At 37.2% G+C, this 25,203-nt stretch overlaps 1 protein-coding gene across 6 annotated transcripts in view; it reads right to left on the bottom strand.

The window, feature by feature from the left end:
* Positions 1–2,525: 2,525 nt before the first annotated feature.
* The window catches only part of NBEA (neurobeachin), a 509,705-nt gene continuing 487,027 nt past the window's right edge, over positions 2,526–25,203 (bottom strand). For all 6 annotated transcript variants that reach the window (XM_037377448.1, XM_037377449.1, XM_037377452.1 and 3 more), the window contains 7 exons: positions 24,853–24,924; positions 22,528–22,683; positions 21,468–21,638; positions 10,844–10,945; positions 7,271–7,467; positions 6,407–6,558; positions 2,526–4,306 (listed from right to left, as the gene is read on the bottom strand). In XM_037377448.1, coding sequence (XP_037233345.1) covers positions 4,216–4,306; positions 6,407–6,558; positions 7,271–7,467; positions 10,844–10,945; positions 21,468–21,638; positions 22,528–22,683; positions 24,853–24,924 — 941 coding nt within the window. In that variant the 3' untranslated portion in view covers positions 2,526–4,215. The remainder of the gene's footprint in view (positions 4,307–6,406; positions 6,559–7,270; positions 7,468–10,843; positions 10,946–21,467; positions 21,639–22,527; positions 22,684–24,852; positions 24,925–25,203) is intronic.

The following is a 25,203-nucleotide window of genomic DNA, read 5'->3' as shown; positions in this document are numbered from 1 at the left end:
TAAATTTTACAAGAAAGCAATCTCTTGACTTGTTTTTCTTGTCGGTTGCAGATCTTGGAATTTAACTGTAGATGCTGCAAAACTAATCACCGGGGTTAGAGAGTCTATAAACTGTACCGTATTGCATAGACATATAAATTTCCAGTACTTCTTTCCTTCTTTAAATATCAGCTTAAGTTTTAGTCCATTCATTTTAGTGTTTGCAAGTAACACACACCTACACAAAAGACAAAATAAAACCAGTACACAATTAAACTGGTGGGAAATGTGAGCATAAACTCCAGCTAGAAGTCTCCAAATGAAATATTTATATGTACTAGACATCTTGTATCAGGAGATGGTTCTCTTGCTGTTATCAGAAGTCAGCCCTTCACTCCCCGTGTCTACTTCAAACACTTTTATCCCTGGCAGCACGAGGCTTGCTTCAAACATCCTGCTTGCTTGTCAACGGCGTGATATTATAGCAAAAATTCACCGCAACTGTTGTTCACAGGCAGCATTTTTAGCTCTACAAGCACAACCCATGAGATTCTCTATCAACATAATCATTATTTATCCAAGGCTTTTCCAGTAAATTAAGCCTAGCTAGTCTTTCCTTGGGGTAAAATGCATCAGCCTTTCTTTTATTTTTCCTCTTACAGAGAAAGCAGCATTCTCCTCAACAGTGGTAGGATCTGGACAAGGAATAAGCCTCATAGCTGTTGCACCATCCTCCTGGTATGGCATTGGCTTATAGTCCAATTCTTAACCTATGTCTAACTGGCAGGAACACAGCCAATAACTGCACCTTAATTTCACTGCAGGTATATTTTTGTTGTATCCTCAGTGCTACATCTCCCTTAGCTGAGAGATTGGTCACATTTAACTGGTTTGGTCAAAGCTGCTTCATCTTCCACAGGCAGCTTTCAGAGTTTCCCTGGAATCAGGAAGTCTCATTTTTATAGAGAAAAAAGGTGAGTTAGCCCAGCTTTACCATGCAACAGAAATGGGGCAGTTGAAGCTTTGGAAAAGTCTTGTGATATAAACTGGAGATCTGCTTCTTTTTATGTTAAAAGACCCGGCAACAGATCGTGTATAATAATGTAATTAACAAATCAACAAAAACAACAAAGGAATTTAAATATCCTGGCACATCATTTTTTTCTTAAAAAAACCCAGAAGTTAAATAGAGACTAAAAGGCAACAGTGGTGTTTCACCACAAAAACCATATCAAGCTGGTCAATGTGACTATACCAGCCTGTTAATACATTCTCCTTGACCTATGCCTTTATGGAAACTCAATTTTTATAACATAAGCCATAGTGGAGATGGTATATTATTGCTATTATTACTACTACTATTATTATTATTATTATTATGAGGCTGACTTTTTTGGGTGCCCCTACCTATGAATGCAATAGAGTAGGACTTTTTTCTTTTTGTAGCCCATGGCTAATTTCTCATAAAAAAAACTTGCTTGGGCACAAAACCTTCCCATTTGTGACTAAATTGTACTTCACACAATTGCTGCGAGACTTCATGCAAACAGCAGCATTAATTAAGATACTAGTAATATTCATTTTTGTTTAACTGCAATGGTGCATATTTTCTTAATCAATTTGTTGAATAAAACATGAAATTAGGTATGAAACTTGTATAATTATGGAATGGAGATTGTGACATACCAATAAACTGTTTCACAAGCTGCAATTAACATACCAATCCTTTCCTCTCCTCCCCATCTCTCCCCCAGCCCCAGAACAATCAAGTTAGTTTATTTGCTTCAAAAGCTGATTGATATACTTATCTGCTAAAATGTATACAGTATTCTAATAAGATTCTCAAACATTGGCTTTAGTTCGTTTTGATAATTGTTTAAAGAACAATCATTCTAAACAGGAAGGCAATGAGTAGGGGCAACAAACTGAAGTGTTGGCTGTTATTCTGCTTTTTAGTCTATTATCAGGAGTTTTCTAATTATGAGGAAAGTATTTTGCTTACCATTGTTACCTTAAATTAGATATCTGACATTTAGCTAACTGTATTTCCACTTGCTGTAATCTTTGTAGGGACCTCAGCATTTCCAAAAGGCAATTTATCCCACCTGTTTTGTTCTGCTATGAGAGTGTATATATCTAACTTTCAGTGCCCAAGGCAAAATGAAATTAATTTCATCTTATCAGATATTGATACCCAAAATGGCTTTCATCAGATCTTTGCTTTCTGTGAGGTCTATTATGCAAGATCATTGCCTATTCACAAGAATCCTAAATATCTCTTACAGGCTTTGATTTTTCACTTCTGTTGATCAAAGTATCTTTAGTAACTTCTCTCCGTGTACTGACAATCAAAAGAGTTGCAAAACACACTCTGTAACCTCTGTTTTAGTTCCTGAGACCACAGGAAATACAGCCACCCAGGCATGCATAATTTTTGGTATAAACATAGCATATCAGAGAGGATTTCTTAAAATATTTTTTTTGTTTGTTCCTAATGATAATGTGAATGTTTTGATGAAAAGTTCATTGAAATGAAAAACAATCACTGAATTCTTTGCATATTTTATTTTTCTTTTTGATTTCCAACTCACACACATCTGGCATATTTTACATCTTTGCAATAAAACATGGTTACAATAGCTTAAGGAATTTATATATCCAAAATATTTCACCATGATCTCAAGATGAAATGAACTTGTCTTCCAGATGTTCAATAGTCTCCCAATTCTAAGCTACAAACTCAAGATATTGCTTACAGACGGGTGATGAATAACTTAATCATTACGTTGATCCCCATGATTTCAGAATCATAAATACAAACAACAATGAAGAAGGAAATTCAGTGCTAAACTTACTAATACAAGGTGGATAACAAATAAGTAATCACATCAATAAATAATGATATGTTTCTGGTGCAAAGTGCCAATACAAAGAATCCATTATCTTTTTAAATAAATGACTGCAAGTGAGTGTAAATTCTGAGAAAATTACATTCCTGTTACATGCCTCATAGCCCTACCGACACAATATGTACATCTATGACAATACAGTCACCAAATATACAAAGAAGAAACATGAATTAAAGTGTATATACCCCTGGGTGTGTAATTTGATCAGTACAATGTGCAGAAAATTATTCCAATAGTTATCATTACAGTATTGTAAAACATGAAGTGCCTTAGTTTGAGTGGCTTCAGGTGAGATTTTCAGAAGAACCAAAAAGAATAACCTCAATTACCTTTACAATGAAGCTAAGGCTGTCAAATAAACTAAGCTGCTCAGAGGAAAGATAAAGGAAAAAATCACTGGGGGCTTTCTTGCCCATGATTTGTATGCCAAATGTTAATAATCCAGAAGTATAGCACTTTATCTGTATTGGAATTTATTAAGCATTACAAAGCATTAAACTGAACTTCCCTCTTTGCTCCCTTTCCTTCTAGTCTTTGAATTTAAAAGGGAGGAATTCAATTTCTATTGTATAAATATGGCAAATGATGGCTTTTTATCCAAATGCTTCATGAGCAGAACTCCACTTAAGAGGGGTAAAGTTTAGATTCAAAACGTGAAAAAACATGTGTTGGTGGAAATGTCAAAATTACTGTTTGCGCCCAAATTCAACCCTTTAACACAAGCTGTACCCTTAGGCAGATCTCCAGTTTGATTTGTGTGAATGCACCTGTTCCTTCAAGACATCAGGTTTAAAGTACATGCAAGTTGTAACTCCACAATAAAATTAAGAAACAGTTTTGTTCTTTATACAAGGTTTTACTTTTACAAAAGTATCCCTTTAAAGTTAAGATGTGCATCTGATGTACAAAGTATCAAACGTATTTTTTTTATCTCAGCTTGAAAAGAGGCTGGAGATGGGATGCATGTTAGGTTCAAAGCCTAAACATTGAAATAACTGGACACAAGGTTCCCCAGAATTTTCAAAAGTCTCTTGTGGCGCATCCTACTACCTTTTCTCAATAAACAAAGATATATGAAATAATTACCAAAACATCTCCTAATTCATATAATTTACATGATACAAGCTTGCTTTTCAGCAGCTGGTGTTCAGTTGTGAAAAAACACACAAAGTAAAATGGTTGCTGACTACAATGTACAGCTATTGCTGGGTGTAATGGAATGTACAACGGAGGTCAATGCAGACGTGGTTTTCCACCAGAGACTACACCTTTCATTGCAGCACTTGTGCTCTCAGCTTTACCTGGGCTTTCAGTTCTTCATTCCGCTTCAGTATCTGTTCTGATGCTCATAATGCCACCGGTTAAAATCTATATTAAAAGCTACAATGCTGCCAGAAGCCATGCCAGTAATCAGAGTTCTGAAAAAGATAGAACAGGCGGTCCTGTTAATCCTCTTTTACCTTCTCAAGCAATGGTTTACCATAAACAGCAAAAAAGCTAAAAGAATAAGGCTCTTTTTGCAACACTGTCGGAAGATTAAGCTCATGGGTAGGATTCAGTTTGCAAATGAGACGCTACATTTAGGTGTCGCCATATGAGCCAAATTTCCATCTTCCCATTATAGGAAGGTCAAGGGAGATCTGGAGGTCCATTCAGGCACCTTCACATAAGTAAAAGCATCACACCGTTTGACATGCTCTCACATACCCTGCCTTGCCTCCAGCTGCCTCTCCAGAAGGGTGTGGGTTTTCACTGGGTGCTTTGTCATGTGTGCCACCCCAGGTACGTACCTCAGACCTCTAAAGTATCTCAAACAGTACTAACTAGCTATGGGTAGGCAACTGAATGTGACCCCAGTCAGTACCCCCAGTGCAGCCTGAGACCAACTCCCTGCAGGTCACTGGGCATGTACTTTAGAGTGAGCTTCATTGTCCTCTAGACTCCACAGGCTGTAGCAAATAAATTTTCATTTTTATTACAGAAGTTCGTTCCCGTAGCTCACATGAAGACACCTTCATTTAGGTGTTTTAGAACCCAGATGCCTAATTTCAGGCACCTTGTGCCACTGGAGGTACCCCAGGACAGCTGACGTGTCTATGCTGGCTGGCAGCTGGGACATGGGGCTTGGAGCACTCTGCACTTGGGGCTGCGGCTGGGATCAGCTGGGTATCCCATGGCCTCCCAGACAGAATGAGATGCCTCTGTGAAGACAGCTGAACCGATCCCTTAATTACAAGCTGGTCCCACCTTGGTACTCCTAAAAAGCTTCATATTGAAATGTAGCCCCATATTTACGCTGTTCTGGTGGCAATAGCTGAGGTGATTTTCCAGTTATCACATATCCTCTAATTCTGGTAGCTGAGTTTTAAAAGGGAATTAGATATCTATCACTACTTCTATCAAACTATACAAAAGCTGTTTTCTGCTTAATTATGTGACTAAAGCTAAGCAGGTACTTAAAGCACTTTGCACAGCTGGGGCTTCTCAGCCTGTTATTGCAATAAGGAATAGAGAAAATAGGCTAGCCGAAATTTTTTGCAGTGTAAATAAATCTCTTCAAACAGAGCACAGTACTGTATGCATAAACTGGCAAAGCTCCAGAAGTGAATAGGCCTGTTCCAGTTCCAGTTAGTTAGTTTCAATTAGGCTAAATCTGAGACAAAAAACTTGTTTCAAGTCATCTACTTATACATGTTTTTGTTGCTTTTGTTGCTTTGCGAAATGGGTTAATATCATCGGAATGCTGAAAAGTGTAAGAAAAAAAAAACTTAAATGAATGCTGCATGATTTTTCCAATATCCTATGAATTCTTTGCATGTCATGAGTTTGTATATTAATAAGAAATACAATACTGATGCATGATGTACACAGCAAATCCACTCATAATCCTGCATAAATGCAACATATAGACTTTCATTATAATCACAATAGAAGACTGAGGGATCAATTTCATATATCTTTGACATTTACAGTGGGAATTTTAGTGCCACAGCAGTGACTTCAAAAATCTTGGCTTCTACACCACACCCCCATTGCTCAAGAAGGTCAAAGGAAAGGATCACACCCACTCCCAGTGGATAGATCCACCAATAGTATTACACATTATAGTCTAGATGCAACCCCAAGTTCTCAAGCTCTACATATGTGAAAATCAGAAATGTACCACAAACTTTTGTAATGGGCTTTAAGGCCTCTACTACTACTACTACTGCACTCGGATCCAGCCTGACCATTCCTATGTGCTTAAGTTAATGTAATTTTGCTCATACTTTGCTAACTGAGCCTTTGGCTTACTGACTTCAATGATATAAGACCTCATGTTACTTTACGCGCTTGTGCTGTGAGACTTAGGGATCGGGAAAAATGCTGAGTCAGACAAATCAACAACAACTGGGGTAACAGTTTTGTACCGTATCCTGTTAATGACTGCATACCATAAATTCACACTTTACAGTTCATGGAGATGTATACTCTGTGCAATTTTACCATTTACATACCAACATTAACGACAAACTCACCTCTGATCATGAGACAGATCCATAGCTCTTATGCCAGCATCACAGCCAGGGTAAATATAGAGCTGCTTGAAGTCACAGGCCTGCCACACTTCCACTACACCATTGTCTCCCCCTGTTACCAGGTTCTGCCCATCACTGCTGAGGAGGATGGCCTTCAGGGGGGAAAGACAAAACCCAAGCACACAGTCAGCTTTTATGGAAACAGGTTAATACTACAAAAAACTAATAAACTTATAAGCATTTCTTTTGCTCTGGCCACTTTAAATTTGAATAAAAAGGCTCCCACTCCTCTTTTTCCCCAATCAAAAAGTAAACCAACAAATATTGGGTCTCCAAATGTAAAATTGTGTGGTTTGAAACATGATATATAACCAAAAAACTGTTTAAATGAATCTGCAAAGACTTGAGTTCAGCACATAACATTTCAGTGTTTGTCTCACAATAGTCAGTGCCATTGCTAACACTTAAAGCAAAGCAGCGATCTGCATTCCTCATGCTGCTTCAAGTGCTAGTGACAGAGCAGAGCCCTGAAGGCACAAATTCATGTCTTGGCTAATAAATGAAGAATGGACTCTTTTCAGAGCATTTTGTTTTAAAGATATATTTCCCACTGAAATTTAATTCCAAACAAACATTCCAGGAATCATGTGGGATCATAAACAATTTGTTCTTATTTATTCTGGAAAAGCTCAAGTGCATTTTTGCATTTGGAGATGGAGAAAAGAGGATCTGTGTCTGAATATGACTTAACCAGAAGGTATCAATTTTACGCATATTTCCTTTAAATCACAGGGCAAATACATTAAATTTATTTTAATACATAAAGGTGAGACACAACAAATGTTTGTTTGCATTTAGATTTACCCTGGTTGAATCATTGATCTCCATCTGAGCTAAGAGTTTGCCATTAATGCTGAAATTGCTGAACCGTCCTCGTTCATAGTAGATAATGCAGTGACCTTCACTAGATACTGAAATTAAGCGAGGATACAAGCAGTTTTCTGTTCCTTCCAGGGCTCTCAGCAGATCTCCAGTAATTGTGTGTACCAGACAAGGACCTTCTGTATATGAAAACATAATATATCATATATTTGCTACTTATACAAACTATCTATGCTGTGCACAAAAGCAATGCATAATACACATTTATATCACATTTGTCCTGCATAGATATAAGGAGATGTAATGTTTGGTTAAAGAATTTAAAATATACAACAGAAGAAGAAATGCAAGAGCTAGCATATTAAGAAAATAGATACAACATGCCTAAAATTGGTAGTTTATTATTTACATAAACCGGTAGGAGTCTTCCTTGATCTACCTTCTAAAATATTCTTTCCTTTTTCCAAGCATTCAGAAGCCTCAGCCTTACTGCTTTCCTCCAACAACATGAACTCTCTTTACCCTGCCCATTCACATTAAACAGATGGGGCCCTATCAGTGACTAGTAGGAGCAACTCCCAGAGGGCATATAATCGTATCACTGCATATTTCCCCTATAGACAATGGCAGTCCCTGTAGGTCCTCTCTCCCAACGAATATGTTATATGCATAAATTTCAGTCCTAAATTGTTTTAACAATGGAAGTCATCTGACAGCCAACAGTTACTATGATGTCTGAACTATAAGAGCTTTTAGGAGACCACATTGTAACTGCTATTACTCTAGAGAGATAATAATATGAGATTTTAATATATTTTTATGACTGCTGATGAAAGAAAAAAACAGCTATGAAATCCTCAATGTACATTTTAAGATGCAAACCTAGGCTATTTCCATTTCAAGATCTGTGAGAAAAGCTCATTTGAAAGTGAGATCTGTATTCCTACTAAGAAAAAGAGTCTCTTCTGTGGTAAACGTAATGAGTCATAGTAAATACTAAATGTTTTCTTTTATGAATCACAGGATACTCCTGGACAGCAAAGTAATCTCTTCCTTACACAACCGGCTCATGACCCTGAAAGTAAATTCATTCTGGCAGACTCAGCCACCTCACGTTAAGCCCTTCTAACTTCCCTGAAATTCACAGAGCAGCTGGGTTTGCCCAGGTAGAATGAATCACAGCATCAGTGCATTCACCCATGAGCCCTCTGGTATAGGTTTTCATCTGTGTTTGCATAAAGCCTTATACAGAGTGACCTCAAGCCTGGCTGGGTCCATGAGCTACAACTGCAATGGAATTAACTAATGTTCTTAAATAGTTGAGTTTCAGCTTTGGAAATACTGAAATGCCAGAATGTTACATGAAGTGATGCCTCCACCTTTAGAATAATTACCGTTAGATCTTTCAAAATAAAAGTGTAATGCCTTCACAGCTGAATCGACATGGACAAGAAAAGGCAAAAAGAAAATCTGATTTAAGATGTTACTGTAAAGACATGCAGACTGACCACTCCTTTTGTGGTTTTATTGGATAAGAACTTGCAAACATCAACCTGATGCACAGGATTTTTCTCAGAAGAGTCCTATATGCGCTGTCTCCCTGCCGCAGCAGGTTCTCGAGCACCGTGTGTGTTACCACGTTGCCACAGCCAGCTCCAGAGGGACAGGCTCCCCACGAGGGAGCACAGGCAGCACTCAGGTAGGATGGCAGGGCAATGCAGCACTGCCACAAAATGCAACCTAAGAAACTGGAAAGGGAGTGGAAAGGACAGAAACTGAAGAAGCAGCTTTAAAACAGGCATCTGCTGGAAACCAGAAATAAAACCGGGTTGTTTTTTTTTTCTCTCTGCATTTATATATGGACTAGAGTTCGACGAGGAAGAGCATGAGGAGAGTAACTCAGAGGACAGACTGGGTATACATTTCTCTTGATCAATTACAAACATATTCTGGATTTGATGTAAAAGTCTTGGGTTCTCCAGTAGCTTTTACCTCCAGAAATATATGTTACCAAAACGTCATATACTTAATGAAGCAGAAGATAACTGAGTACAGATTCCAGCTACTTTAATAAGATAAGACCTGTAAAAGAATAGTTGAAAAGGGTACACTATTACAGCAGTAAGAGTGTATAAAGATGCCTTAAAAGATAAGAAATAGCAGTGCTGCAAGAAAAACTTTAGGTTCAGTGTCACTGTACATTTTTTTCATAAATGTCTTGACTTCACCTACGACTGTTATGTAGTATGTCATTACGAGAGTTAATGACCCATTAGGATTTCCTGTTAAAAATGCCTTTACTCAAAAGTTTCACACTCAGCTTTGAAAATAAATGTTGAGCTCCGAGGCAGTATAAATGGCGATAACCCAGGAGCTCAGCTGTGAGCAAAAGCGGGCAGAACAAGCATCACATCCTTCTTAACCTCAGAAGCAGCAAACTTTTTAAAAAGGAATATGAGGATATCCACAGAGATGAACAAAACGGGCATCGCTGTAGACAGAGAAGCAAGTGGCTGGATGTGGATGTAGGCGTGGAGTGGAAATGAGATAGGAAGATATGTAAGGAAGAAGAACCTTAAGGAAGGACAGGGGCAATGTAAGGAAAGCAAATAAGGGAAAAGAGATAACGTAGCACAAAAGAGAGAGAGAAGGGGGAAGACAGTGAGGCAAATAGGAAAGGAAAAAAGACGTGCAGTTTGCCAAATTAAGAGAAGAAGCTGAACAAGAGAGCGCAGTGGGAGAAGAAAAGTGGACATGGACTTAAGTGGGAAAGGAGAAGGTGTACGGAACAAGTAAAATGGAACAAATAAAGGAGAAACAGAACACAGAAAGATGAAGCAAACATTCATTGAGGCACGTGTTTCATTTACATTGATTACCAGTTATACAGGAGACTGCTGCAGGTTTGGAAAGGTATTTTGAACATTTGTATTGGCAATTGTTGGGTACTCTGGATTCCACAGATAACTAACAGGGAGAAAGTGTGAACAGAGGGTTCAAAAAGCTTAACAGAAGAGAGGTAACAACAAGTCTGCAAACTCCTCATTATTTGGAATACCTCACAAAAAAAAAAACCAAAAAACCTACTAGACAAAATGCTGTCCACAGATTCAAAACCAGACAAACTGACCCTGCCTCCCTTGCTAAGGCTGAGCTCAGTCCTACAAACTGCCATTCAATTATGGTCAGGGTGGAGAACTTGCAGCTGGCCCTCCCCCAAATACAGGTCTCTACCAACAAGTTTCTTCAAGATCAGTAAATGTCATTATGAATTGTTGTACAAATTTTTTATCAACTACTCTCCCAGGTCCAAGGGGGAATAGCAGCACAGGCTGGAAGGAACAACCAACTTAATTTGTGTTCAAACCTTGTAAGCCCTGATAGTAAATAATAACATTCAGAGTAAACTGTTGCAGATTCCCCCAGAAATACTACACGTCTTAGTAGAGGAGGCTTTAGATAATTGAAGTATATGTAGCTTGAGGGAAGACTGGGAAGTACCACTAAAAAAGGCTCTAAAACTGTATAGACTTAAAGCATAAAAACATTTCTGACCTTTAGCACCACTGATAACAAGTCCCAGCTCTGCACAGACCGACACGCAGACAACTTCATGGTCATGACCAGTTAGAACAGCGCGAGGAGCTGGATAATCACCTGTAAAAAAAAACCACATGGGAATTAAAACAAAAAGAGCAAAGAACAGAGGAACACCAAACGAGATCTGTTCCATCAACAAAAGAACTTTGCTGCAATTTTCCTGAAATCAGTAGCATCAAAGAGAAGTGCAGTGTGGTTAAATATCTCATACTTAGGTTTCTGAGCAAAATCAATTCAGATGTCACAGTTTCACAGGCAGAGCTTCCCAATTCAAACTCATTCCCAACTCATACATTAACAAAAATGTTAATTCAAAACCAAAACTTCCTTGGTTTAGAAATTATGGACTGTGCGCTGCTTACAATACACAAATTATAACAATACATTACAGTTTCATTACCTAAAAATATTGAAAATGTGTATTTCAGATAAAGAACACGAAGTGTGGTGGTATTAAAAGCAGCTGTAATGTAAAGGTCTGCTATTGGACTTCTATGCCTCCAGACTTCTGCTAGGAACCTAAAGAGCAGCATGAATTGAGGGTGTTCCTGTATTAATGGTCATAATTTCTTTCATGAAACTGGTGGTCAGAAAGAAGAAAGAAGGGACAGGACTGTACTAGAAAGATGCTACTATTGCATAGACATTACTGGTTCAGAGACATACTGACTGCTTACAGATTAAAATTATAGCTAAAAGTGATTATGGGTATACATAATGTTAAATATATCACCATGGATAACTGTCCCATTTTTATCCCATTTAATTTATTGAAGAGTGGGATAGACTACTCCCTAAAAATTTATTTTTTTCTATTCAGAAGCGAAATGTATTTTATTTTGAGTTCAAACAACTGGGCATTTATGGAGTATTTATATGACAAATAGCAACATTTCTGTTGTTTCTAGCAATAACAGATGCTGACATTTTAACGGTGAATCGCCTATATGAAGTAAGGAATTGCTCAGTATTTGATATTGCTTTGCCAGGCAAAGAAAGATAACCAGTAACAAAAAATTAGCAACTTGCTAGATAACATAGATTTCAGCTGGTTATATTTACTTTGTACAAATGAAATATAGAAAGCTGGCAAATTCCAAAGAACTGGAGTTCTGCCAGTATAGTTCAAATACTTTAAAAGGATAAAAGAAATGAGCTAGGGAACTACAGATGAATTACTGTAACATTAATCCTATGCAAAATAACAAAATGGTTAATCCACAGTTCTGTCAACAAAGAATTGGAAGCAAAAATCTCATTAATGCCAGTCACCGTGCTGTACTGGAATAGCAATCTTGTCAAGCAAGCTTCTTTGTTTTTAACAACATGAGAGGTATAGTTGATAAAGATGGCTGTGTTAAAATGGCCTCCATGTATTTTTTTCCAAGATATTTGTCTTAGTAATACAACATTTTGATTTAAACCTGTTTTACATGGGACTGAATGTGGACAACATGGATGGCATAGAAGCGGGTTCAATGATAGATCTTAAAAATTTTGGTCCATAGAAAGGTATTTACTACGAGCTACATATTCAGATACAGGAAATTAGGGTGTCCAATTAGGAGCTGGGAATTGATTCTTGACAGAATCCTAACCAATAATGGATAATACAAAATCTTTGCTGGTAAGATATGGTTGTGTATAAAACTGGTACAAAGATTCACAAGCAACCATATGATGAAGAGAGGAAGAAATTACTCTAACATTCTCTGCATTGCTTAGTTAAACAGAAAGGTAGCAAAATGTGTTTTATTTTATTTATTTTGAATACAGCCAGGTGGAAGGCTGACACTCCTGGACAAGCACAAGCTCTGTTCGCTGGAGAGGAGACTGTTCTGGAAGGCAGTGAGACAGAGAAGGATTTATGGACCCAGAAAGGAAAACTCCCTCAACACTAACTTTAAATGCAATACCCTAGAATAGCAAACTGGAGTCGAGAAATATCTTGCTACTGTAGATAAGAAAGATTAAAGTCTTGTACCCGCATTCACAGAAATGAGCTTAAAGGAGGGTCATACAACTGATATAGAGAATAAGGCTTAAGTGTTTAAAGGGTTTTCTCTCTTTGCTGCACAGGCAGCAATGCAGTGACTTGACCACTGTAGCTGGGAGTCACAGGCATAAACGATGTCCAAGAGCACAAAAATTTATCTTGCAGCTAATGGCACAGCAAGGTCCAATGGGTGAATGGCTGCACACATTTCAACCCTGCAATAAAATGCAGTTTCCCAACTGGAAAAAGGGTTAAACACTAAAATTAAAATGGGAACTACCCAAGTAGCTACGCAATATTGGCATGGGCTTCTGAAAGATATGCGTTAGGAATGGAGGTTTTCACAGACTTTTGTGGGTCAATGAATTAAGTATTTCTTATTGCAGACACTCATATTATATAAACCTGTCAATAAATTAATGAAATGGCTATCTGGGTATGTGACTTGGTAGGATGTTCCAGACCTTTCTTACTTTAAAGGAGAGAAATATTCTGACTTGCAGCCTGAACTTACTTCTGTCTACCTCGTATTTCTTTGTTCTTGTGTCAGCACTGTCCCTTAGCTTCAGATCTTCTCCCCTTCTTGTGTTTTCCCCACTCATGTACTTACAGAATAAATCAGCCCTCTCAGTTGTTCTTCAGACCAAACTCTAAAAGACAGAGTTTTATTTTTATAAAAAATGCCTCTTTTTATTCATTGTAGCAACCCATTTCTGTGCCTGTCTAGCTCCAAGTTGTTTCTTAAAATTTGGGTAGCCAGCACTACATACAACAATAGTCCTTCAAAATTTAGTGTGAACCTACAGTACTTCTTGCGGAACCCTACATAAATTTGGTGTATTTCACTATCTTTCTGAACCAGCTGAGAACTGCCAACCATGGATTCACAGACTCTTTTTGGACCCAATAGTACAGGGTGGGTCAGTCTACCTGGTCCTGTCACTGCATTGTATAGACACTTCCCTACCTCTAACGAAAACAGCTACACCAATAAATCCTAGTTTCCCAATCTTTAATCTAGCCTGAAAGAAAAGAATCTTTCCGGTCTGGAAACTGAAGATGTGAACTGAAAATTGGGCTTTACTGCTAGGGAAGGATAGATGTTGGAAAAAACAGAGAAAGATGCTTTTTGGATATCATCAACCATCAGCTGTATTTGGAGATTTAGATTTTTATCATTGCTGTTGAGAATCCCACTTCCTTTTGAAGTTGGATTTTTGTTCGTTTGTTTGTTTGTTTGTTTCAGGTACATAACAGAAAAATGAAAAGAAAAAAAAAATCATCCAACTAAATACAGAATTTTCCACTTCCCTCCCCCCCCACACCATATGTCCTCCTGGAATAAAGAAGAATTATGCCTAAGGGTCATCTTGGCTTAAGCTCTGATCACAGAGGTGTATACAGCAGTGTCATCAGACTGCAAAGGTGAATGACTGAAATTAGATTTTTTTTGAGGGAAAAGAAATAACACAGTTTTCAAAAGGGTATTTTCCTTAGGGTTTCCTAGGAAAACATTATAATATCATGAAACTGTAAAATGTCAGAATATGAAAAATGAGCATATTTAATTGACTACTTGATTTATGAAGGAAAATGCTTATAAGAAGCAATTGCACTGAAACATAGATCTTTGAGTCCTGTTTTTCAGTAAATACAAATTAATAACAGCATATCATTATTAGTAACAGTCCGACAGTAATTGAAAATGGGATTTTCCCCCTTAGGGCTCTAAGAAAAAAATATTCAGTGATACTTTCTACAGGAAAAGTTGTGGCATGGGGAAGAGAACCTCAGTCATATTACATTTTATTTTTAAGGACAGAAGTTGTGAATGCCAGGAATCATTCAAAATCTAACAAAATATTCTGTCACTGTCACATCACCACTGATAGATGCAACAGAGGTCAAAGGCTGCAGCTCTGAGGGAATTGCAGGTGAAAATATCCTACCTAAGAACTGAGATACCATCACTGTAAACTCCCTGTAATTTCCCCAACGGAGCACCTTTGAACTGAATTACTACAGGGCAGAAGGGAAAAAAAAAATAATAAGCTGCATTGTATTTCCAAGCAAGTAAGTTTTTCTACAAAGTCTGAAATTAAATACATCTTCCCTTCTCTCTGAAAAATATAATGCTTGATACTACTATAAGGTTATTCTAGAACAAACGGTGCTCTAGCATGGCAAGGAAACAAAAGAAGAAAAGAAATAGAACAGTGTTATTATTTCTTTCATATTGTCCTTTTCCAGGAATTATGTACAGATTGCTATGGGGACACACCTAAGAGCCTTCTGTATAAAAAAAAAACCATGAGACCACAAGGCAAATTTCAGCTATTTCATCTCTGACTTTGATGGCAGCAAGTACAAGACCATAGCTGAATTGTTTGCTGAAAATAATTTTGTTATTTACTTTAGTATTGGCATTTTTGAGGGTATACTCATCAGAAAAAAACTTAGAAAATACTACGGAAGTGAATACTTTCATGGAAGTGAAAATGTAATAGCATTCTTGAATTTTTACTGTCAGAAAAAAACATCCTGGAGTTTGACGAAAAGATAAGGCTACGATCAATAAATAGGAATATTTCAAAAGAAGAAATAGCCAATAACAATGTCCACAACATGAAGGAGCAATGGTTGTAAAAGAAAGACTGCTGACAGAAAAATATTCATATATTCAAAATATTCTCAGTTCTGGCAGAACTGCTTTATTTGCTGAGGAATGTGAGCAGCACTGTATATATCTACAAGCAATACACCCAGGTGAGCGGATTTCCAGGTACCTTACATCCATCCAGACCCTAAAAGGAAAAATACAGTAGAGGAGAGGTCAGTAAGGATTTGCTATGTCTCTTCCTATTTCTTCCACTAAATTGCTTTGGGAACTTTGGCAAGTTGCTGAACCACCCTGCACTGTACAGCTCCCATGGGGTGTGCAGCAAAGCATGGGCGCAGACATCTGTTGATAAAATGCTAGATATAACCCCATCCGTTCAGGTGTATTGCTGGCACATCTACCTTTGTGCAGCAGTCTTAGGAGAGACGGGTCTTCAGCTACCAGAGTAGAGATGGTGCCAAGTAAAAATTACACACTAGTTTTCAAAGTGCTTCTACTCTGGCAGAACAGCGCTAAGATACTGTGTTTTAAAAATTGATACCCAGATTGTACAAACGTACAAGTACCATAATAACTCTAAACAGGCAAAGCAGATTGCGTGTGTGCCAATGCGATTGCGCAGGACCTTCAGACAGCCGTCCAGTCCACTTGGTACAGAACATACTGGTGGCTATTTTTAAACCGCTGCCCTTTCAAGGTTAAACTAGGGCATATTAAAATGTAGAGGGATATAAAAGAATAAGTAAATATTCTGAGTTCAGAATAACTACTGTTTCAAGAGACAAACTCACAAACCCTTCAATGTTCACCATTTAAAAATGTTTCAAAAATATGTTATGTAAAATGAACACATAAAGGAATACTTCATGACAGACTTTTAAAAAGTGCAGGTTAACTGGAGAAAGAGCGCTTGCCCTCCCTTTGAGGTACATACAGAATATACTCACTGGGATAGGACAAATTGTTAGCACCTCTGAGGATTACATTATAATGCTAAACAAACCCAGTTTAGGACTGATAGACACAGGTTTTTTCCAGTGGTCAGCACAGTTCCCGTTAGAAAAAACAGGGTTAACTCACACCTCTTGTGACCATCCTCTTGGAAGCTACAATAGGTAATGAGAAATGTCAAGTCCCGAGATCAATGAAATTTCAGGCTCTAGGGACAAAACAGGAATAGCATTGATCCTTTTAAAGAACACCAGTCAGAGGATGAATGTAATATATTGCACAGAAAGGCTCAAGAGGATAAGCGGCCAAGTCCAACATACTTACCTGACAAAAAATTCCATCAGCTTTTAGCACAAGCTGCCTACCCTTCCCTTCTTTCATGCAGGAGTCTGATTCCAATTAAAGTGTGCAAATTAATTTTTATCACTTCCAAATTAGTTTCTGAATTTGTGTCTGTTTCAGATGAAAGCATCTGTCCCTCACTTTTCTGCTATTCTATCATCCACTTTGGTATCTGTTCAAAGACTCAGAGATAATTCTCAATTTCAAAGTCACTTGTTTGAAACAGACATTCAATAAAGCAATCATAAAATATAAAAATAAAACAACTATAACGATACATGTTGAACTCCAGGGCATATTATGTACTCTCTTTGCTCCTTTTTGTGATGACTAATACAGTTGCTATGTGAGAAGAAATTTGTATACAAATTAGAGTTCAGCTAAAACAAATCCCTATATACCATAAAGAGAAAAAAAATTGAAACACAAATTGTCAAACTCTATCACAATAACTTTTCTATTCAATCCTTAGAACTGCAAAGATTTACATTTTCCAGATCACTTCAAAGAATTAAAATAAGCAAACTAAGTCCTGTGATTGTGCCAGGTCTTCCTAAGAGAAAACAGATTCCTTTCACTGTTCTTTCAACCACAGCAGATTTATATAATGTGGTCATCAACTGCATAAGGTGCAGATCTGGATTACCTATTGCAGATGGACAATTTTGGCTTAGAAAGTAGGTATCTGACCCTGGTGAGATGACTAAGCTTCATTCAGGGAGTGTTCCTTCCAGAGGCAGTACTTAACTAAGCAAGGATCAAGAAATAAGGGGAGGCTCAAAATCTCATAAACATATATAAAAACCTGCTTTCAACTGCCTTTCAGCCTGAAGGAATTCATGCCACATCTCCCACTTTCCAGGAGCATCCCCAGGCACCAGCCTCTAGTCTAGGCTGGAAAAGCATATTTTCTGTCACTGCTATTGGAGCTCAGCAATTGTATAGCCATGAAACCAAGTTTGTTGGACCAGGGAATGTACAAGTAGGGAGATTTGCCCTACATACTGCTGTTGAAGGTATGTACTCTTGGTTCTTGATTTCTTGATCTCTATTTCTATCCAATCATCAAGTCACATAAGATCCATAAACAAGAGCAGAGAAAATAATTTTGCTTTCCACCAAAGCTGGAGGTTCACAGGGGGCCCCTCCCACATTAATTTATAGCCTGATAGTCAGCATATGCTTGTGAATATGGGAAAGTGGGTTTGAATTCCCCCAGTCTCTGGAGGCTGAGAACTTAGTCTCCCACTTCCTGGACAAACATTCTAACCAGAAGGTTTTTCACAAGCTATTTTTGAAAGCTAATCCATGGAAAACATTGTATTTAAAATATGGTAAAACTTCAGTCTTCTCATACCAATTGTGAGAAGCGTTAAGAAATTTTGACAAGTGAAAAAAATTGGAAACTCCTTTTTGATGCTTATTGTAGAAAAAAAGTGATAACTTCATAGATGCATTGACTGGAAAAAATATTTTAAAATCATAAAAATGAAGATCATGCTTTCACAGGCACGTTTTCAACTACTGAGTTGGAGCAGTCACTTGCAAGAGTCTTATCCAAGACACAATTTTTCACCACTCTCTTTAAACCAGAGCTGGTTCTGTATTTCCCACAGACAGAGCTGAGGTCACCCTCTGAGCACCTGTTTGCACTGGTATTTTCAGCAGAGGGCTCTACACCAGTCTGACAGGTTAGGTTATTGACATACATGTTGTTTAGTAAAAATTTCATCTAACTCATGGATTCTGAAATATGGAATTTTAGCAGAATCAGTAAAGGGTTTGTTCTGACAGGTTTTGCCCCAGATTATTTCACAATAAATAATTCTGCTTGCTATGTTTTCTAATGAAATGCTAGCTACATTTTTCTGTACAAATGTTACATTATATAAACTATTTAGGACTTGCTCCCCCTGCCCCGCAATTTCCGCCCCCCCCCCCCCCCCAACATTTTCTGAAACAACTGAAGTTCCTTTTGGTAATTGGATGCATTGAAGCTGAAATTGATAATTAACTGTCTTTCAGCTTAAAAGATCATTATAAAGTCAAGCATCTAACCCAGATAATTACTATAGCTGACATTTTTCTTTAATTTCTTCACCTTCTTACAGTCTGTGGTATAAAATACCTTATCTGTGTCTCCAGATGACAGCTTTTAAAAAACTAAGCCCCCTTTTCCCCCCTGAAAATATCATCTACATCTTTCTAAAAATTCATTCTAAAGATGTTAACTAATTGGATTTGACCTACAGCGAACATCTCACTTTCATTTTTCCCGCAAGGTAAATCCTAATCTTCTACCAGTAAGTATAAAAGAAGAGTAGATTAGGAAATATTTATTTACTACTTCAGCAGCTTTAACTATGTAAAACTTCAAACATATTTCCATAAGGATTGTTGAGAATGCTTCACTCCTGAAAATGAGTATAGAGGGAATCTACCATACAACAACTGTCATCTGTTCATGGTAGGGAACAGACTCCAGTAGTAATTACTTCAGCAGAAAGATTTAGTAACTGTGGAAGTTTTAAAAGGCAGAAGATCCGTCGGGCATATAATCACTCGTGATCTATCTACTGATGAACGTTCATGAAAAGTCAAAGTAGCTGTTAATAAGGATATGCTTACAACACATAAGGTTCTGGTTATAGTACAGTACTAGTACATAATTAGCACACCCATGATAACTTTAATGCCATGAGTAGTGATAGCAATAATAGTGATGACATCACACTTCCTCAACATGAGTCTACAACATGCCTACAACATGAGTAGTAAGAAACCTGATCAATACTTTTCAAAGCTACCACAGTGGACTTGGGTATTTAATCTTCTTGAGATCTGCTACCTGTGCCTGTGAGATTACATTTGCCTGGACCCGACTATCATCTGCAGTGCAGTCTCCCATTAATCTAACTATAAGGCCTTTTCTTCAGCAAAACAGCGCCTTATCCACATAGACATAGAGACAAAGAACAAATAATACAATTTGGGTTTGTTTTCATTTATTTCTGTCAGCCAACTGATATCCTTTCTTTTCATAAAATTAAGGCTCTCCATGGCAGACACTTCCAAAGTTACACAGCTAAGATACTAAACGTGAGATTCCAAGAAGTTACACTTTCTTGCATTCAGACATGTTCATGATGACAAAAAGGTATCAGAACTAAAACAAATCTATCAGCAAAAGAATTGGAGCAGTTTGTAGGGAGATGCTAATGGCAAGGCTGTCCAAGCCCCATAAAATCAAAGGAAGTAAAGAAAAAGTCTTACATTTTTTCTTTAATGAAAGGAGCAAGAGAAAGCTCTTATTTTTTTTCTGACTCTTGGCATAGAAGTTACTAATACTTGATATGAATCACACAGTCACTCAAAGAAGCAAAACGCCATCAAGCTAACAGACTGCCTTGACATGAAATTCTTTTTCAGACTGAATTTTTCCCTATGTGAGAATTAAGTGCTAAAAAAGCTCTGGAATATACATAAAAATTAGAGGAATTTGTTATGGGAACACAATTTTAGTTTCCCCCCCCTCCAGTTTCCCTCTGTTATAGAAGCAAAAGAAAGATGAGAAAGTGAGGCTTTTGTTTGTCTCCCCTTTGCTCTGCTTACAGACAAAGGAAGAAAATTAGAACACAAATAAAAAATCTGCTCCTGCAAAATTAACAAAATATTTACTTTGTAGCAAATAAAACACTTTTCTACCAGACATTCAGTTGAGGAAATACTTTCACTTAGATGTCTGTAACTGATGGGTCTACAACTGCCTCCAGTCAGTACTTATACCAGAGACCAAAGCTGATAGCGATGGATTTTTCCATGTTTATCCAAAGAGGCAATAACCATAACCCAGTGCGGAAAGTAATCATCAGAATTCAGAAACTGCTTTAAATGAAATGGATTTAGTGTTGTACAAAACAGCTCTAGTATATGGAAAAAAATTGCTCTTGTCTTTAGCTGTGGTCACATTTCTGGCTTGGGTGAAGGGATCCCTTCATCCCTTGGGTGAAGGGAATTAGTAGTGCATTTTAAGTGCCCTCTTATATAAGTAATCATCATCATAATCATTATTATTATTATTGTGTCCTGTTCACTCTGCAAAACACTGATAGTTAGTCCCCTGCAAATGAAGTGCAAACTCTTCCTGACATTTTATCTTTTCCTATTTTTATTCAGTCACATTGCTTCTCCAAAGGTTCACTTGCTATAGAAAGACCTTTCTCAAAGAAACTCATTTGATTCCATGGCATGTGAGACATTCCTTTTTTGAAATGGCAAGCAGCTGATATAGCAGGCTGTAGCACAAAAGGAGTAAGTTAAAATGCCAAAAATTATTTCTTGGGAAAGTCAAAATATAGTGATATACATCCTGTCACTTAAAGGCCATAACCATCTTGTTCTAGTTTATAATGACATGATGCTATAAGTGATAAAGGCAATTACAAATTTAAGAATTACTCCCATATTATTATCTATTATCACACACAGACTGTTTAAACATTTGGCTAGTACTCAATGAATTGCTTAGCATGTGGTGCTCTTCTTGTCAACCTGCAAGTGAAATAATCAATATATTTGGCAATACCTTCTGAAGCTAGCAGAAGGAATGCTAGAAAGGAATAGGCGTGACAGAGGACCTCTTAGGAAGGTGTTTTTTACAGGATACTTACTGCTGTTTGGATTGTCACCTATAATATGATGTCGGCCACTCCAGTACCAAAGCAGCAATGTAGCATCACGAGACCCAGACACGATGTAGCAATCACCACCAATATAGGACTCTGATCTGGCAAGGCAAGTCACGACATCCCAGTGGCCAAAAACAATCTGAGTTAATTTTCCTGGTGGGAGTGTAAAGTGATACAAATTCAGGTTTTTAAAGTACTTGCTGCATTTAGAAATCATTAACTAAATCATGAACAAATATTCAGTTCAAATGTAATTTTTGCCTCATGGCCCTTAATTAGAGTTCACTACATGCTACAAAAAGTTAAAAAATTACAAAGATAAAACTTTTTTTTCTTTGCTTTTTATGTTCTTATTGAGGGCTGTGATCTGTGTCAATCCATATCCTAACCCTTATCTCTGAAAATCAAGTCAGTGCTGCAGTCGCTGAATATTAAGTGGAGTTACTGATCCATCAGTACTTAAGCAATGGTGTTAGAACACTATCTGTGAATTTATTTCATGAATTATATGCATAAGACAGCACATGAACTTTTCCATAATGGTGCTACATTATTATATTAAAATGTATATTTGTTCTACATTAATGTCAAACTAAGGTTTACTGTGATCGTCAGCTCCTTCTTTCTATTATTGCAATCAGTTTTTAGTAATATACTGAATGACATTAGGCTAAGCAATCAGACAAAGAAACAGAATACTGGTTCCTGGTAGCAGGCTACGCAACCTGCTTCCTTATTACATGAAATAAATAGAGAGAACCAATATAGTCATGAAAATATTGTAACAAAAAGTTTGGTTGATCCTTTTAATATAACTATGGCTTTCAAAAACTGTATGCCTTTCTGTTTCCTTTTACACTCTTTATCTTCCATTTTAAAAAAAAGCATCTTAAAGCTATCATGCTCAAACAATCATGCAGAATTTTATAAACTGCCCTTTATCATTTGTTGAGGGGTAAGCGCAGATATTAGATATGGCAGTATTAAGACAAGGGCTCACTTTGTGACCCAAGAAGGAACAGGTAGTAATATTTAGTGTCACCTGTTTCTGTAGAATAAACTCGAAAGCTCTTGTCCCAGAAACCACAAATAAGAATGTAGCGATTATCTGCTGTGACCACGAAGCAATGTGCATTGATCTGGATGCTCTGATCCACAAGGTCTGTGATCTGCCGTTTGTTCACACCAGAGTTATTGGCTGTAACAAAATGCAAAACACATTTTACAAGAAAGCCATTCCAACACCTTCCTGTCATCCACTTACAGGAGAAAATGAATACATTTAACTTTCAATGAACTGTGAATTTGTTGTTGAGTAAGCATTTTGAATATGAACATTTAGAGCTGTCTATATGGGTGTCAGAAATACAAAATTATTGTGAGATTTCTGGTTTCCCTTTGAATAAGACAAAAGATTTTACAGGAGATGACAATTTCTTCTACACTGCCTGATGCACTGCATAATATGTGGTAATATTTTAAGTGTTCTGCTGAAGTACTCGCCAAACCCAAACTGAACTAGGGGAAAGTGATGGAAGTCCATTGAAAATACCAAGTCAACGCTAACAATACTGCAGAAACTCAGCTCCTGCTGGTTGGTATCTCTCCTACAGAAAACTTCCCAGCTTGTATCGTGTGACCTTGGCATCCCCCATACCTGCAGATGCTTAACTGGATCAAAGACATCAGGATACAGCTAGTGAAGCTCCTCACGTCTAATGTGCTTTTTCAACACTGTCTTATCACCTGCTCCTCAAGCAGGCAGCCAGGCCACAGTCAGCAATGTTAAAAGAGGCGATGTCACCTGGAAATTTCCCCAGACAGAGGGAAAAGGAATGGTTCATGCAGAATCCCACCACCCTGACTATAAAATGGAGCTGTTAGGAAGGACTAGGAGTAACCAGCCAACATGCTCGGTACTTCCTGCAACACAACAGGCTTTGGCAATGCAACAAAGCCGTGTCCCTCTCACCTAACATTAACTTTCTAGAAGTTCAGTATATAATATAAGTTAATTACCTATGCTCCCTCTATACTTGCTGGAGAGAGAGAAATCGCTTCACATGGCAAGTCATCTCACCCTGTAATAGCTGTCCAAGTGCTAGACAACTCCAGAAGATGGTTTCTCTTTCTACAGTAGCTACAGAGGGAACCTTGACAACCAACTCCAGTTAACTGAAGTTAGGTAAGATAAAACTCACTCTGACAGACATGTTTCTCCTAACGTAGAAACACGACAATGCAGGTAATATTCTGACATTTCTTTTGTCCCTATTTTTGGTTATTCTAATTAAATTGCTCACAACTGCATGAAATAAAAGACTCAACACAAAAACCCCAACCTATTTTACATTTGCTTGTAAAAGTTAATACCATGTTCATATACATTCCAAGAACACATATTTAAATTAACAGATCCTTTATATCCATCCACTGAAAGATAATGAATAACAGATTACTCAGATTTCCAGAACAGGTGGGCACAATAGTTGTGCCCTAGCTTTTGAGAGGAAAATCTGAAGAGAAAACCTTTGTCATTATATGAGCAAATGAAGCATACAGAATGCGAAAGCTAAGTCTGCTGAGGTACTTGTATATAAATCTTTCAGCCACAAATATTGACACAGACGAAAAAGGAACTTTTCATCTGGAGATGTTTAAAAATGCATTTTTTTCTCACCAATGCTGCAAAATTGTCTTTAAGAACCTTCCCTATACCCAATTTCTATCTCAAAAATATGCCTACTGGAAAAAAAAAACCCAAAACCACAACCACAAAGCAAATAGTTGCAAGAGAAATAATGACTTAGGAGTACAAGACCTGCAATCTAACAGTTTTAGCAGATGCTATTTCTCAAAATATTTCACCTTCTCAAATATTTTTGGATTTTAAAAATACAATCATGCATGCATCAATTTAGGATCCAGTCTTTTCTTTATTAATTTAGTAATGGCAACTAAAACAATCCAAATCATAAATTGAATGAAAATAAACGGATCTGCATCTGCACTGATGTACACAGAGCTGGCTGTAAGAAATGAAAGTATGTGAACTCTACCAGACCCTCACATCTTATTTTACTAATATGACCTGATAAGAGAACAGAATTATAGATATGGGCTGACAATGTAACTCACTTAATTGGTTGTTTCTTAAATACCAATTGTTTGTGATGTTAATAACAAATAGCACTCATGTAATTCATGCAGCATCAATAGCTAATGCATTTAGTTCTTCAGGACTGACAAGAATAAATATTTTCCTATCTGCCATGTTAAATGAAGCATAATATACAAATATAGCTTAATCAATAATTCTTGAAAATGCCATGTTCAAATATATTGCTACATTTTCATCTTGACATACCAATCAATGGATCCATTTCAATTGGAAGGTGATGGGCTTGATCCAAAGAATATCCTGGGGCTCCCCGAAGGCCTATGCATGAAAAGAAGAATAAAGCACATAGGAAACTTGTTGTCTAAATTTTTTATATGATTTATCTATGTTTAAAACTGCATTATTGGATTATTTTATATATAAAAAGTAACTTTTTACTATTACTTGTTCTATGAATATTTTAAGATACCTTCCTCTGTGCTACACAAATATGCATTTCTTAATTCTTCATGTAATTATAAACGTATGAGCACAAATTTCATCACAAGTTCTACAATCACATTCATTAAATAACTTTAAAATAGAGTAACAAGAGAA

The sequence above is a fragment of the Falco rusticolus genome, chromosome 2 (assembly GCF_015220075.1).
Source record: "Falco rusticolus isolate bFalRus1 chromosome 2, bFalRus1.pri, whole genome shotgun sequence".
Taxonomy (NCBI): domain Eukaryota; kingdom Metazoa; phylum Chordata; class Aves; order Falconiformes; family Falconidae; genus Falco; species Falco rusticolus.
Note: the sequence above shows the minus strand (reverse complement) of the source record. Positions and strands in the feature narration are given on the sequence as shown.